The following is a 16391-nucleotide window of genomic DNA, read 5'->3' on the forward strand; positions in this document are numbered from 1 at the left end:
CATGGCCTTCCTTCTGACGTCGTTTCCGACAGAGGCCCGCAGTTCACGTCCCAATTTTGGAGGGAGTTTGCCGTTTGATTGGGGCTTCCGTCAGTCTCTCGTCCGGCTTTCATCCCCAGTCTAACGGTCAAGCCGAACGGGCCAATCAGACTGTTGGTCGCATTTTACGCAGTCTTTCTTTTCGTAACCCTGCGTCTTGGTCAGAACAGCTCCCCTGGGCAGAGTACGCCCACAACTCGCTTCCCTCGTCTGCTACCGGTCTATCCCCTTTTCAGAGTAGCCTCGGGTACCAGCCTCCGCTGTTCTCTTTCTCAGCTCGCCGAGTCCTGCGTCCCCTCCGCTCAGGCTTTTGTCCAGCGTTGCGAGCGCACCTGGAAGGGGTCAGGTCGGCACTTTGCCGTAATAGGGCGCAGACTGTGAGGGCCGCTAATAAAGCGTAGGACCAAGAGTCCTAGATATTGTTGCGGTCAGAGAGTATGGCTCTCCACTCAGAACCTTCCCCTTAAGACAGCTTCTCGCAAGTTGGCCCCGCGGTTCATTGGTCCGTTCCGTATTTCTCAGGTCATTAATCCTGTCGCAGTGCGACTTCTTCTCCAGCGCTATCTTCGTCGCGTTCACCCGGTCTTCCATGTCTCCTGTGTTAAGCCCGTTCTTCGCGCCCCCCCCGCTCGTCCCTCCCCCCATCCTTGTCGAGGGCGCACCCATCTACAGGGTTCGTAAGATTTTGGACATGCGCCCTCGGGGCCGTGGTCATCAGTACCTAGTGGATTGGGAGGGGTACGGTCCTGAGGAGAGGAGTTGGGTTCCCTCTCGGGACGTGCTGGACCGTTCGCTGATCGATGATTTCCTCCGTTGCCGCCAGGTTTCCTCCTCAAGTGCGCCAGGAGGCGCTCGGTGAGTGGGGGGGGGTACTGTCATGTCTTGTTATGTCTGTTCCTGTCCTTTCTCTTCACTCTGTCTCTCTCTGCTGGTCTTTTTAGGTTACCTTCTCTGTCTCTCATTCTTCAGCTGTTCTACATTTACCCTAACTAGCTCATTCACTCTTTCCCCACCTGTTCTCTCTTCCCCTCTGATTAGGTCTCTATTTCTCTCTCTGTTCCTGCTACTTTCAGTGTCTGATTCTTGTTTGTGTTTTTGATACCAGAAGCAAGCTGTCGTCCCGTTTGCTTCCACCTTGTCCTATCCTGTCGGAGTCTGCCTGGCAGGTGCATCCTGCATTATACTACGTTGACAGTGAGATATGGAAAGCTTGTCACACCGTGTGGGTATTCCTGAACTTATACAGTGTCAGCCTGACATCATCTTTACCAATTGGAGGATAACAAAACACTAGTGATAGAGGAAATGTTTTTAAAAGTTACATATCTCAATATTATTTTGGGACGATATAGAGCCAGCTTCTAGTCCTAAAAACAGGAAATTAGTTACCTCTGGGTTGTTTAGCAATTCCTATCGGGAAAATTAATTGGGAAAGAATAGGATTTTGTGATAAACACCGGAAATAAGATCTGAGCTTAACACAGGCTTAGCAGATCGTATATGTTTTGTTCTATGAGATAATAGCAGTCAGTTATCTTGACCTTTGAGTTATGAAGCGGACTATGGTCTAGCACTAACACCGAAGCTCCAGCCACCTCAGTACTCCAAAAGACTTACTGCATGCCTAGACCCTGTGCCAGGCGCTACACAGATGATGACGGCCAGCCACCTTGTGTAGAACGACATGAGTCCAGTGGGGCCCATCCTGATCGTGACGGTGCTGCTGACCTGGCAGAAATTCAAAGCATGCCGTGACCACCTCACAGCTGGACCCACCAAGATCAACGACAAGACAGAGAACTACTGGGCTTGGAAGTCAACTTTCACCAATGCCATTGAAGGCCTCGACCTGAGCCTATTGAGGAACCCAACCTACTGATTAACCCTTTCATGGGTGAGTTCCAAATATCTCTAACGGTCGCCCCGGCGTGTGTTTTTTATGCATGTGATTTTAGAACGTTCTCTCCATTCCAAAATGTGATTGTTACGCAACAGTACATTTAATACATGCTGCTCGAAAAACCACGGCACGCAGCCTGTTTTTATTTATAGGCTGTTTTCAACTTGTCAATGTCAAATTATTTTCAAACAAGTTTTTTTTCTAAGAATAGTTTGAATTGAGGTGTGTTCTACCTCCTTCATTCACATAAAAGTAGTCATTTTTACTTTTGCGGACCAATTAATTTTACAGACATTTCTGACCCCGACAAAATTCCCCAAACACTTCCCAATTGTTAGTGCAGTTCAAGTCTGCAGACATTTGCTCATCTCCCGTCCTGCACACACGTGTTCACATTTTCCGTCTGTTGCCTGCATCACAGTCATAGTTGTTTTCGTTACCAATAATAACTTTGAAATGTGTGCGTTTCTATCAAAGTAAGTGCCTTATTACGTTAAAATACTTTCTGCATGTCGTGTTATGTCGTTTCTACTGTAGCATAATATTTGTGTATATTCCTTATAACCGCGGACACCGAGGTAACGTTACTCATTTCATAACCTTTATGGTGTTATACTCAATGCTTAGGTAGCTAGCTACATTATTCTATTAGCTCTGGAAAACAATGCTAATTGCATCAGAGAAGTATTAGCATGTGTTATATTTTGAAGCTGCCCTGGCCTTATGACTTCCAAGTGGAGCAGCTGTCAAAGGCACAGCTTTTCAGTGCTAGAGGCATCACTACAGACACCCAGGTTCAAAACCAGACTGTGTTTCTACCAAAGTAAGTACTTTATTACATTATAATAGTTTCTGTATGTCGTGTTATACTGTAGCCCACTGTGTGTATGGAGCATAATATATTTGTGTATATTCCTTATAACCGCGGACACGCGAGGTAACGTTACTCATTTCATAACCTTTGCAAACATAGGATCTGTGCTCCAGTATTCTCTTAGGGAGTTCTTCTTTACTATCCCTATGAGGACTGTCACCAGGAGGGTATACATTTCACTAATTGTGGTTGGCCCCGCCACTCCTGGGTCTCTCTTCTCCTGTAGCTCCAAGGCATAGTGATTGGTCTCTGCTATGTCTCCCACCAGCTCCTCTGCCAGAAACAACTTGAAACACTCTGCCTCAGATGGAAATGGGAGCGTTGCACTCCAGACTGGGACTCATCAAAGCAAACAGCTGGGCCAGGAGGGGTGAAATGGCTGGCAGCCTTCCAGCTACCACAGAACTCCTGTACTTCATCCACTATCGGTCTGCCTCCATCACCACCAGCATCTTCAAGTGGAACTAGGACTTTGTCAATTGACAAGGGGTCCTCAGATTCAGGGTTCTCAATGGCTGGGGGGCAGCTCCTCACTGTCACTCTCAGTATCTGATTCTCGACTTACAGACTCATTGTCAGATTTTTTTTTAAATCTCCAGAATTTCCACATTTGTGAGTTGTCTCCTTTTGAAAGACATTGCTAATGCTACAGTTGAGCTCACTAGCTACGTACATAAACAACAACACTGAATGGCTCAGAGTGGGAGTGAGAGGTTACGTGATTGACTGCCTGCACGCACCATTTGTATCAATAAATCACTATCAGAAAATGTTTTGTGTGGTAATTGATAAATGTACTGTTTTATTCACATGTTTTTCAAGTACCGGTCATAAATCATGCATTCCGATTCTTGCATAGATTGTAATGGGCACATATTATGTATGTAAAATCATTTTATGAAGGTTGTACTGATTATGATGAGCTAAGCTAATTCCAGCTATGTGTGGAGTCATGTTTGTTGACATTCAATGCATTCTGGGTTTCACATAATCGTCTGTCGGACCAAAGATGCTATAACAAAATGAGGTGAGTAAGGGTTCCAATTTTTTGAGAACTTCAGGAAGTGAATGGTGGGACGTGATCGATGGTAGACGACACACCCCTTCAACATGCATACTATAAACAGACCAAACTCATCTTGTCTTCTCTTATTATTACATTTACATTTAAGTCATTTAGCAGACGCTCTTATCCAGAGCGACTATCTTTGGTTTCTGTGATGGCGGCGCGCTGAAACTAATCATCGTCGGATTACTTTCGATTTCTAGAAAGTGTTTTACTCAGTTATTTCGATCAATGGTGAGCTCACCCGTGATGTGATCAATTATAAATAGTAATTGCTATTAGCTAATCCATATTGTAGTTTATGTCAGCCGAGAGTTATAAAATATGACCGCTTGTGTTGCGTCAATCTTTCCTCAGTTAGCGCTAGGACAAATGTAGCCTACAGTTTGGATGATTGTGTTATGCTATAGATACGTCTGTGAATATCTGAACATTGCATCCAAAAATAAACTGCTCACATTCTGGACATAATTTTGTAAGGACTGTGTTTGTGTAAATAGTTTCTGAAAAAAGTGTGGCAAGCTCAAATGCTGATTATTGCGTCATTCGAAACTGGCCATTCAAAATAAGCTTTCTAATCACACAGGTGTGACCGTACGCTTCAGGGAACACTGTTGAACAATCACACCCATGTGATGGTACGTATGAAAGGGTTAAGTGGCTTGGACCAGAGTCTGCTGAAAACGTGAGAAGAATGAGGTCTGTCCATGTCAATCACCCTGCTGCAGCCCTCAGTATGGCCTGGCAATGGCTAGAGGAGATCTAGGAGTCTGCTGAAGCTATGGAGGCAGCCCTCTTCAACAAGCTTGAACAATTTCCAAAAACCTCAGAAAAAAGACCCTCAGCATCCTAGACACCTCGGTGACCTTCTGCTCTAGTTGGAGGCAGCCAAAGCTTAAGGTTACCTACCCGGTCTGTCCTACTTGGACACTGCAAGAGGGGTCAGTCCTTCCTGGAAAAGCTTCCCTTCAGCCTACAAGAGAAGTGGATATCACAGGGGACCAGATACAAACAACAGCACGGTGTCAGCTTCCCACCCTTCACATTCTTATCCAGTGTAATCCGTGCTGAAGCAAAGATGAGGAATGACCCAAGCTTCATCACTTCCACTTTTGGCCAACTATCATCTAAAGGAAAGAAATTCTCAATGAGAACGGCAAGATCCCCTATCACTATGCACAAGACAGAAGTGGACAACGCCATCCAGGAAGATAAATCTAAGATGGATGACCCTAACAAACAGTGCCCTATCCACAAAAAGCCACACCCTCTGCGAAAGTGTAGATGATTTAGGGAAACTCATTGAAGTGAAGAAAACTTCACTTAAAGAGTACTCTTTGTATGCTTTCAGTGTCTCCTCAACCACAGGCGAAGAACTGTAAAATGTCTCACCTTACACCCTCAAAACGTGTGCAGGTGTCTCAGAGACCATGGGCCGGAGAGTGAGAGGCTTCATTGTAGAATCAGCTGATGGAAAGGTATGTTTACATCTTCCCACACTCAGTGTGGAATGAGCTTCCGAACAATAGGGCAGAAATCCCTACACCAGATGCTGCAAGGTAACACCCTCACCTCAAGTTCTTTGACACCAAGATACCTCCCCTGGAACCTCAGGTTGAGATCCTGCTACTACTAGGGAGAGACATCATCCAGGTCCACAAGGTGCTAGAGCAACGCAACAGGCCTCTGTACGCCCCCTTCGCATAGCGCCTAACCCTCGGCTGGGTCATAGTGGGAGATGTCTGTCTTGGCGGGGCACACAATGCCTTCAAGACAAATATTCTTGAGAATGGGCCTCATGAGTCAATGTCTCAGCATCTTCCATGTCAAGGAGAGCTTCAGCCATACCCCTCAGCCTCAAAGTTCTGCCACCCCGTTCCTGAGGCTGAGAGAAATGGATTATGCTACACACAAAATATGATTACAAACTGGCTCCCTCAATGGAGGATCTCGCCTTCCTGAAGATGACGGAGAAAGAGTTCCATCAGGATGCATCAAACAGCTGGGTTGCTCTGCTCACTTTCCGTAGCCACGGCAATGACTCCCCAACAACCGCGCCCTGGCCAACAATCGCCTCACTTCACTCACACGTACGAACAAGAAACATCCAGAGATGAAGGACCACTTCATTGAGTTCATGCACATCTTTGAGAATGAGCATGCTGAAATTGCTCCACTCTTACAAGCAGCTGAAGAGTGCTGGTATCTTCCAATCTTTGGGGTGTATCATCCACAAAAACCCAGACAGATAAGAGTGGTATTTGACTCCATTACCCAGCACCACAGGGTATCGCTGAACAACTTCCTGCTTACCGGTCCCAACATGAACAACAGTCTGCTTGGGGTACTACTCAGCCTATCACATTGATATCCAACTTGACGCTGTCACATTCTACTCCGACAGCAAAGTAGTCCTGGGTTACATTCACAACAACTCCAGATGATACTATGTATATGTAAACAACAGGGTGCAGCATATCTGGAGATCAACCAACCTACTGACCAGAACCCTTCTAATCAGTTCCTGCAGGAAGCATGACTCAAAGCACATGGTTGACAGGACCAGCTTCCTTGCTCAGGTCAGCAGAGCCAGAAACTCCTCAGACACCTCTTGACTTGGTTGACTCCGTATCTGACATCAAGATCCGCTCCCAAGATACTTGGCAGGCCACCAACGTCTCCAGTAAGATGTTTGACCTCAAGCGCTTGAGAGGTAAAGGTAAAGCCATTCCTAAGCAGACCCCACTCTTCAATCTGTGCCCCTAATTCGATGATTCAGGCCTACTGAGGATTGGAGGACGCCTGTCCCAAGCAAATCTTGGCCAAGACGAAATCAACCCTCTCATACTCCCTGTACGGTGACACATCACTACTCTACTCCTCTGCAACCACCACGAGCAGGTCCACCATCAAGGGCGCCACTTCACTGAGGGTGCATTGAGAGAAGCTGGTCTGTTTGTCATTGGTGGGAAACGTCGCATCAAATGACACATTGATAGAAGACTACGTGGGAAGATGGAATCTAAGAAGAAGTCTGACCTGCCCGTGGATCACCTTAGTACGGATCCTCCCTTCTCCTTCATCGGGTTGGATGTGTTTGGGCCATGGATGGTTGCAGCATGTCACACAAGAAGTGGCATAGCAAGGAGTAAGAGTTAGGCTGTGCTGTTCACATGTATGATCAGCTGGAAGAGAATGTTCGGAATCATGAGGCGCATCCTGGATTTCATGTTGCTGAAGGTGGGTCCATCCAAGCTTACTCACAAAGTCTTGACCACATTTACGGAGGAAGTCTCAGCCATTATGAATGCTTGTCCACTGGTTCCTGTGTCTATGGATCCAGACCCCCCCCCATCTTGACACTAGCGACACTACTCACCCAAAAGGTCGCTGCCATTCCCCCTCCACAGGGGATTTTAACAAGAAAGACCTCTTCACCTTCTGGCACCGTTGGAAGAAAGAATATCTTCCTTCCCTGCAGTGTCATCGGAAGTAGCAAAATGAGAAGCCCAACCTTCAGCCAGGAGACATTGTGGTGCTGAAAGACAGCCAAGCTAAAATGAACAATTGTCCCATGGACATCGTCACATAGACCTTTCCCGGCAGAGATGAAAAGTTGAGAAAGGTCAAAGTCAAGACAGCAAGGGAGAGGTCATGCAAGACCTTCCTGCGTCCAGTCTCAGAGGCTATCCTACTCCTCTCTCCTGAGACTGTTAAGTAACATTGAAGTTCTAACCTGCATAGTCTTAATGGTTAATGGTCGTATGAAACAGGTTTCCCTCAAGAATTTCCCTATATTTAGCACCATCCATCATTCCTTCAAATCTGACCAGTTTCCCAGTTCCTGCAGGTGAAAAACATCCCCACAGCATGATGCTGCCACCATGCATCACTGTGGGGATAGGGTTCTCGGGGGGAGGTTCTCAGGGTGATGTGAGGTGTTGGGTTTGCACCAGACATAGAGTTTTACTTAATGGCCAAAAAGCTCAATTTTAGTCTCATCTGACCAGAGTACCTTCTTCCATATGTTTAGGGAGACTCCCACATGCCTTTTGGCGAACACCAAACGTGTTGGCTTATTTATTTCTTTAAGCAATGGCTTTTTCGGTCACTCTCCTGTGTATAGCTTAAAGTGGTCCTATGGACAGATACTCGCTTGCTTGGTGGTGCCCCTTGCTTAGTGGTGTTGCAGACTCTGGGGCCTTTCAGAACAGGTGTGTATATATACTGAGATCATGTGACACTTAGTTAAATAGGGTCCACCTGTGTGCAATCTAATTATGTGATTTCTGAAGGTAATTGGTTGTACCAGATCTTATTTAGGGGCTTCATAGCAAAGGGGGTGAATACATATGCACGCACCATTTTTCACCACTTTATTTTTTATAATTTTTTTAAACAAGTTATATTTCTAACTTCACTTCACCAATTTGGACTATTTTGTGTATGTCCAGACGTTATGAAGCAGACGTTATGAAACGCCATCCTTCTTGCTATCATTTTGTAGAAACATTGTCTGTAAGTAAAATTAATCACAACATATTTGGCATTGAATTCTTGATGATATTTTGCATGGATGATCATTTTAATGAAATTTATGAATCTTCTTGATAACAACATGGATATCTGTTCAGTGCATTTGATCTTGTCATGTTTTGGAGAATTACTTACATCCTGTTTAATGCATAATGCTGCATATTTCTGTGTTTATGAAAATGTATACAAATACATGTTGTGTTATTATTGAGAATTAAGCCTATCAAATCATTTGTCACGTGCGCCGAATACAACAGGTGTAGACCTTACAGTGAAATGCTAGCTTACAGGCTCTAACCAATAGTGCGAAAAAAAATGTGTGTGTGTGTGTGTGTAAAACAACAGTAAAAAGAGATTTTAAAAAACAGTAGCAAGGCTATATACAGACACCGGTTTTATTGGTTAAAGTGACTATGCATATATGATGAACAGAGACTAGCAGTAGCGTAAAAATAGGAGTTGACGGGTGGTGGGACACAATGCAGATCGCCCGGTTAGCCAATGTGCGGGAGCACTGGTTGGTCGGGCCAATTGAGGTAGTATGTACATTAATGTATAGTTAAAGTGCATATGCATATATGATAAACAGAGAGTAGCAGCAGCCTACAAGAGGGGTGGGTGGGGCACATTAGAAGTCTTACTAATTTTTTTCTTTTTTTTTCTCCAATGAACCATGGCGGAGTTAGTTCCTTCAAAAAAAACGCCATTACTATTTATCTCTATTATATTTGAATTAAGTATCGATTTGTACACAAATATACATACATACATACATACATACATACATACATACATACATACATACATACATACATACATACATACATACATACATACATACATACATTCAAACCCCTTCTCTTTTTCCAGATTGTTACTTTAAAGCCTTATTCTAAAATGGATTTAATAGTTTTCTCCCCATCAATCTACATACCATACCCAATAATGACAAAGCAAAACCTGTTTTTTTATACATTTTTGCAAACTTATAAAAAATAACAAATAAACTGAAATATCACATTTACCTAAGTATTCAGACCCTTTACTCAGTACTTTGTTGAAGCACTTTAGGCAGTAATTACAGCCATGAGTCTTCTTGGGTATGACGCTACAAGCTTGGCACACCATTCTTCTCTACAGATCCTCTCAAGCTTTGTCAGGTTGGATGAAGAGCGTCACTGCACAGCTATTTTCAGGTCTCTCCAGAGATGTTCGATCGTGTTCAAGTCAGGGCTCTGGCTGGGCCAGTCAAGGACATTCAGAGACATGTCCCAATAATCCAGCATTATCTTGGCTGTGTGCTTAGGGTTGTTGTGTTGTTGGAAAGTGAACCTTTTCCCCAGTCTGAGGTCCTGAGCACTCTAGAGCATTTTTTCATCAAGGATCTCTCTGTACATTTCTCTGTTCATATTTCCCTCAATCCTGACTAGTCTCCGGGTCCCTACTGCTGAAAAACATCCCACAGCATGATGCTGCCACCACCATGCTTCACTGTAGGGATGGTATTGGCCAGGTGATGAGCAGTGCCTGTTTTTTCAGGTCAAATTGTTCAATCTTGGTTTTATCAGACCAGAGAATCTTGTTTCTCATGGTCAGAGTCATTTAGGTGCTTTTGTAAAACTCCAAGCAGGCTGTCATGTGCCTTTTACTTCTGTCTGGCTACTCTACCATAAAGGCCTGATTGGTGGAGTGCTGCAGAGATGGTTGTCTTTCTGGAAGGTTCTCCCATCTCCACAGAGGAATTCTGGGGCTCCCTGACCAAGGCCCATTGCTCCCGATTGCTCAGTTTGGCTGGGTGGCCAGCTCTAGGAAGAGTCTTGCTGGTTCCAAACTTCTTCCATTTAAGAATGATGGAGGCCACTGTGTTCTTGGGACCTTCAATGCTGCAGAAATGTTTTGGTAACCTTAATATAGATCGGTGTGTGCCTTTCTAAATCATGTCCAATCAATTGAATTTACCACATAAAGTTAGACCTCTCAAGGATGATCAATAGAAACAGGATGTACCTAAGCTCAATATCTAGTATCATAGCAAAGGGTCTGAATGTAAATAAGGTATATATAAGGTAAATGTATTTTATATAAATTACAAAAATGTCTAAAAAACTGTTTTAGCTTTGTCATTATGGGGTATTGTGTGTAGATTGATGAGGTACTTTTATCTCAGCACCTTTATTTCTCTGACTCATCAAAGCTTGTTTTCTCATGCCGTCTCTTGTCTCTCTGCAGCAGAGATATGGTGAGAAATATGTTCGGAACATCAAATCGCAATATCGAATGACAATACCTTTTAGAATCGTGACAACTGCAATAGAGTATCGTGATAATATCATATTGTGAGGTCCCTGGCTATTCCCAGCTCTAGAAAATAGTCTAACTTACGCTTAGGGGAAACAACTTCTACCTTATTCCCAGAAGGTGCTGACAGTTGGGTGTCTTAGGATGCCACCAGACAAAGTAAAGACAAAGATGACAGTCATCTAAGGAAACTTGGATTCTCTTATCCACCCACCCACAGAAGGGGAGACAGCAGTGTGGGATGTTAGAGGACCCTCATCCTGTTCCACTGAAACAAACCAGCCTTCCTAGATCAAACGCAGTGATCGTCTTTGGATCAATATCTGTTGCCTTGGCCACCACGGACCCGGCAACTGTCTCCTAGTGACAGTAAATTGGGAGGACTCACTGGGGCAGGCAACCCTGCATGCATATGAGTGTGTGTGTGTGTGTGTGTGTGTGTGTGTGTGTGTGTGTGTGTGTGTGTGTGTGTGTGTGTGTGTGTGTGTGTGTGTGTGTGTGTGTGTGTGTAGCAGTGTTTTGGCCTCTCCCCAGGGTGGCCAGAAACAGTAGCTCATTAGGGATAATTGGCTTCTTAAAGGCCCTCTGACTCATTATAATGGCTGCTTTTGGGGGTCTGGAGGAATCTCTGTCATTTTCTCCGCTCACACACCGTCTTATTTCACATCGTGGGAACACTAGATTTATGCTCCCAGGTCTCGGGGTTGCACACAAAGCTTTCACCATTCCTCTGAGCCTATGGTGAAATTGCCAATAGTTATATTACAGTATGTGGAACACGAGCACACACACCCCAGCGAGACAAGAGGATATATGAATTATGAATCCACTCAGAACAAACAGGAAAATGGGTCACTAAAGTGCATTAAAGTGTAGTACGTTGTTTCCGCCAACAGTCAGAACGTATAAAGGCCGTGTAGTATGGTAGCCTATTATAGTAGTGTATAGTAGTCCAGATGGGTGGCTCTAGGAACACCGGCGTAAAGACAACATAAAGAAGGTAGGAGTTGATAGAAAATAATGTGTGTGGGAAATTCCACAGTAAGAGATTAACACTGAAACAAAATTTTCATTTTCAAATGTAAACAAAAGACTATGATTGCAAAGTTAAACAAATCATACAACTCTATTAAGCGAACTCTGTTAAGCTAACGCGATTAGCATGATGTTGTAATTAACAAGAACATTTCCCAGGATATAGACATATCTGATATTGTCAGAAAGCTTAGATTAACAAGAATTTAACTGCACTGTACAATTTCCAGTAGCTATTACAGTGAAATATTACCATGCTATTGTTTAAGGAGAGTGCACAGTTTTGAACATAAAAAGTTATTAATAAACCAATTAGGTACATTTGGGCAGTCTTCATACAAAATTTTGAACAGAAATGCAATGGTTCATCTGATCAGTCTAAAATTTTGCACATACACTGATGCCATGTAGTGGCCAAAATCGAAATTGCACCTGGGCTGGAGTAATACATTATGACCTTTCTCTTGCATTTCAAAGATGACGGTACAAACAAAAATACAAAACAACAAAAAAAGGGGCAGATCCTTAAGAGGTTTTAAAAGTAGTCCTTGTGCATACAGTTGTATTGTTTGTTTCACTTTGCAATCATTGGCGAGATAATTTGTCTGAGTAAGGCACTCTGATCCTCCCTTGGTCAAAGAACCATGGAAAACTAGGCTTCAGTAAAGAGATTGCAACATCTGCCGCCAGCTAAACCAGGGTAGCCTAGTGGTTAGAGCGTTGGACTGGTAACCGGAAGGTTGCAAGTTCAAACCCCCGAGCTGACAAGGTACAAATCTGTCGTTCTGCCCCTGAACAGGCAGTTAACCCACTGTTCCTAGGCCGTCATTGAAAGTAAGAATTTGTTCTTAACTGACTTGCCTGGTTAAATAAAAGGTAAAAAAAATATCCAAATAATTCAATTACAGCATGGTTCAATCCATGTTCCCCCAAGATTGACATTCATCTGATTCCTCATAATAGTTTTGTCAGAGTTTTGTTTCAATGGCACTAGAATGGGTTATTGTGCTGGAAGCCTCTCCAAATGTCTCTATTTAGACATTATCGCTCATCTGCTGCTGGTAAAATGTATGTGATAAGGCTTTACATCCCCTGCTATATTGTGGATCGAGAGTTACCTGTCTAACAGAACACAGATGGTTTTCTTTTATGGAAGCCTTTCCAATATAATTCAGGTAGAGTCAGGCATTCCCCAGGGCAGCTGTCTAGGCCCCTTACTTTTTTCACTCTTTACTAATGACCTGCCTCTTGTGTGTCTATGTATGCTGATGACTCAACACTATACACATCAGCTACCACAGCAAGTGAAATCACTGCAACAGTTAACAAAGACCTGCAGTTAGTTTCAGAATGGGTGGCAAGAAATAAGTTATTCCTAAATATTTCTAAACTAAAAGCATTATATTTGAGACAAATCATTCACTGAACCCTAAACCTCAACTAAATATTGTAATGAATAATGTTGAAATTGAGCAAGTTGAGGAGACTAAACTGCTTGGAGTAACCCTGGATTTCATGATAAAAACATATTGATGCAGTAGCTAAGATGTGGAGAGGACTGTCCATAATAAAGCGATGCTCTGCCTTCACTACAACGCTATCAACAAAGGTCCTACAGGCCCTAGTTTGGTTGCACCTGGACTACTGTCCAGTTGTGTGGTCAGGTGCCACAAATATTACAATTGGCCCAGAACAGGCAGCAGGGCTGGCCCTTAAATGTACACAAAGAGCTAACATGAATTGTAACGACTTTCTTCTGTTGAAGGAGGAGCGGACCAAAATGCAGCGTGATGGTTACTCATGTTTATTGAAGAAAATGACTAGACAATGAAAATACTGAAATGTACAAAAAAACAACAGACGGAAACGTGAAAAAACTATACAGCCTATCTAGTGAAACTAAACACAGAGACAGGAACAATCACCCGCAAAACACTCAAAGAATATGGCTGCCTAAATATGGTTCCCAATCAGAGACAACGATAATCACCTGACTCTGATTGAGAACCGCCTCAGGCAGCCATAGACTATGCTATTCACCCCACAAAACCCCAAGACAAAACACACCACAATAAACCCATGTCACACCCTGGCCTGACCCAATAAATGAAGATAAACATAATACATTTTGACCAGGGCGTGACATTAATAATATGCATGTCAATCTCAACTAGCTGGTAGAGGAGAGATTGATTTCATCACTACTTGTATTTGTGAGAAGTATTGACATGTTGAATGCACAGAGCTGTCCATTTGAACTACTTGCACACAGCTCAGACACCCATGCATACCCCACAAGACATACCACCTCTGAGGCATACAGTATTGCATAGAGCCATGACTACATGGAACTCTATTCCACATCAGGTAACTGATGCAAGCAGTATAATCAGATTTTAAAAAACAGATACAAATGTGCTGTATGGAACAGTGGGGAATGTGAAGAGACACACACCCAGGTACAGACACACGTAACACACACACGATAACATACGTACTATAAACATGTACACAATATACACAAGAGTGTGTGGACACCCCTTCAAATTAGTGGTTTCGGCTATTTCAGCCAGATCCGTTGCTGACAGGTGTATAAAATCTAGAACACCGCCATGCAATCTCCATAGACAAACATTGGCAGTAGAATGGCCTTACTGAAGAGCTCAGTGACCTTCAATGTGGAGGACATAGGATGACACTTTTCCAACAAGTTGGTTCGTAGAAATGTCTGCCCTGCTAGAGCTGCCCTGGTCAATTGTAAGTGCAGTTATTGTGAAGTGGAAAAGTTTCAGAGCAACAACGGCTAATCTGCGAAGTGGTAGGCCACACAAAATCACTGGGTCAGAGACATGGGATCAATGGTTCAGAGACATGGGAGGAATGTGTCTATACAGTGAGCCTGAAATAGGATTCCTGTTATTGCAAGGAATTCTAATTAGTCAACCACAGGCTAGGGCTGGGTTATAAACTACATCCTGTCCCTTTGTTCACTGGAGAGAACCACAGGAGAGAATCACTAGAGGGAATCTCTGAAGACAGGGAAGGAACGACCATCTACCTCTCAGCATAAAATCTATGATTTGAATAAACCTATTTTCCTCCCCCTGATTCGCTTTGGGTTTTGTGTTATTGAAGAGTAACATCAACTGCTAACATTCTGTTCAATCCCTCTCTCATCCCTCTTCCCCCAATCTGCCCTCTTCTTAGCAGCCATCTACATTGACACTAAAGACGTACTCGGGAGAACCATCAAATGAATAAATATGTAGTCCAGCCGAAACATTCTTGTGAGAACTAGAGAAGACCATGTATTTAGTCTTGCCCGCATTAAGTTTATTTAAATGCTATTAGTCAATCTGTAAAATAATGCAGATGATACTATTACGTATGCAATTGCCCCGATTGCTGACCTGGCTGTGACAAGGCTCCAGTCTGATTTTGCAGTTGTGCAAGAAGCCCTTACTGTTTTAAAACTCGTACTTAATACAAGCAGAACTAAATATTTGTTGTTTTCAAGTTCTCTGAGATTGTCTCAGATGGATTACATCTTTACTCATCGGATGGTTCTATAATCAAATGTGTCTGGTTTGTATGATTGTGTTTTGCATTTTTTATTGATATGTATAATAACATGTATTATGAACGTGTATTTGCAAACTTCAGATGTGCAGCAATGTTTTTTTTAAAGACAGCAGTGGTTTCTTCCGTGGTGTCCTCCCATGAACACCATTCTTGTTTAGTGTTTTATGTATCGTAGACTCGTCAACAGAGATGTTAGCATGTTCCAGATATTTCTGTAAGTCTTTAGCTGACACTCCAGGATTCTCCTTAACCTCACTGAGCATTCTGCACTGTGCTCTTGCAAGTCATCTTTGCAGGACGGCCAGTCCTATGGAGAGTAGCAACAGTATAGACAATTTGTCTTACCGTGGACTGATGAACATCAAGGCTTTTAGAGATACTTTTGTAACCCTTTCCAGCTTTATACAAGTCAACAATTTTAATCTTAGGTCTTCTGAGATCTATTTTGTTCGAGGCATGGTTCACATCAGGCAATGCTTCTTGTGAATAGCAAACTTACATTTTGTTGGTGTATATTATAGGGCAGCTCTAACCAACATCTCTAATCTCGTCTCATTGATTGGACTCCAGGTTCACTGACTCCTGTCTCCAATTAGCTTTTGGAAAAGTCATTAGCCTAGGGGTTCACATAATTTTTCCAACCTACACTGACTGTTTAAATGATGTACTCACTATAGACAAGACAAATACAATAATTTGTGTGTTATTAGTTCAAGCACACCGTGTTTGTCGATTGTTGTGACAAAGATGAAGATCAGATCAAATTGTATAACTCATTTATACAGAACTCCAGGTAATTCCAAAGGGTTCACACACTTGCCACTGTACTGTATGTTATACCATCCATTGCATCTTGCCTATGCCGCTTGGTCATCGCTCATCCATATATTTATATATACAGTATACAGTGCCTTGCGAAAGTATTCGCCCCCCTTGAACTTTGCGACCTTTTGCCACATTTCAGTCTTCAAACATAAGGATATAAAACTGTATTTTTTTTGTGAAGAATCAACAACAAGTGGGACACAATCATGAAGTGGAACGACATTTATTGGATATTT

General features: G+C 43.1%; 1 protein-coding gene across 1 annotated transcript in view; it reads right to left on the reverse strand.

Moving 5' to 3' along the window:
• Positions 1–1725, reverse strand: part of LOC135539444 (SH3 and multiple ankyrin repeat domains protein 2-like) — a 17370-nt gene extending 15645 nt beyond the window's left edge. Inside the window, exon 1 of the mRNA XM_064965369.1 lies at positions 1657–1725. Coding sequence (XP_064821441.1) covers positions 1657–1725 — 69 coding nt within the window. The remainder of the gene's footprint in view (positions 1–1656) is intronic.
• Between the last annotated feature and the right edge of the window lie 14666 nt (positions 1726–16391).

The sequence above is a fragment of the Oncorhynchus masou genome, chromosome 1 (genome assembly GCF_036934945.1).
Source record: "Oncorhynchus masou masou isolate Uvic2021 chromosome 1, UVic_Omas_1.1, whole genome shotgun sequence".
NCBI classification, from domain to species: Eukaryota; Metazoa; Chordata; class Actinopteri; order Salmoniformes; family Salmonidae; genus Oncorhynchus; species Oncorhynchus masou.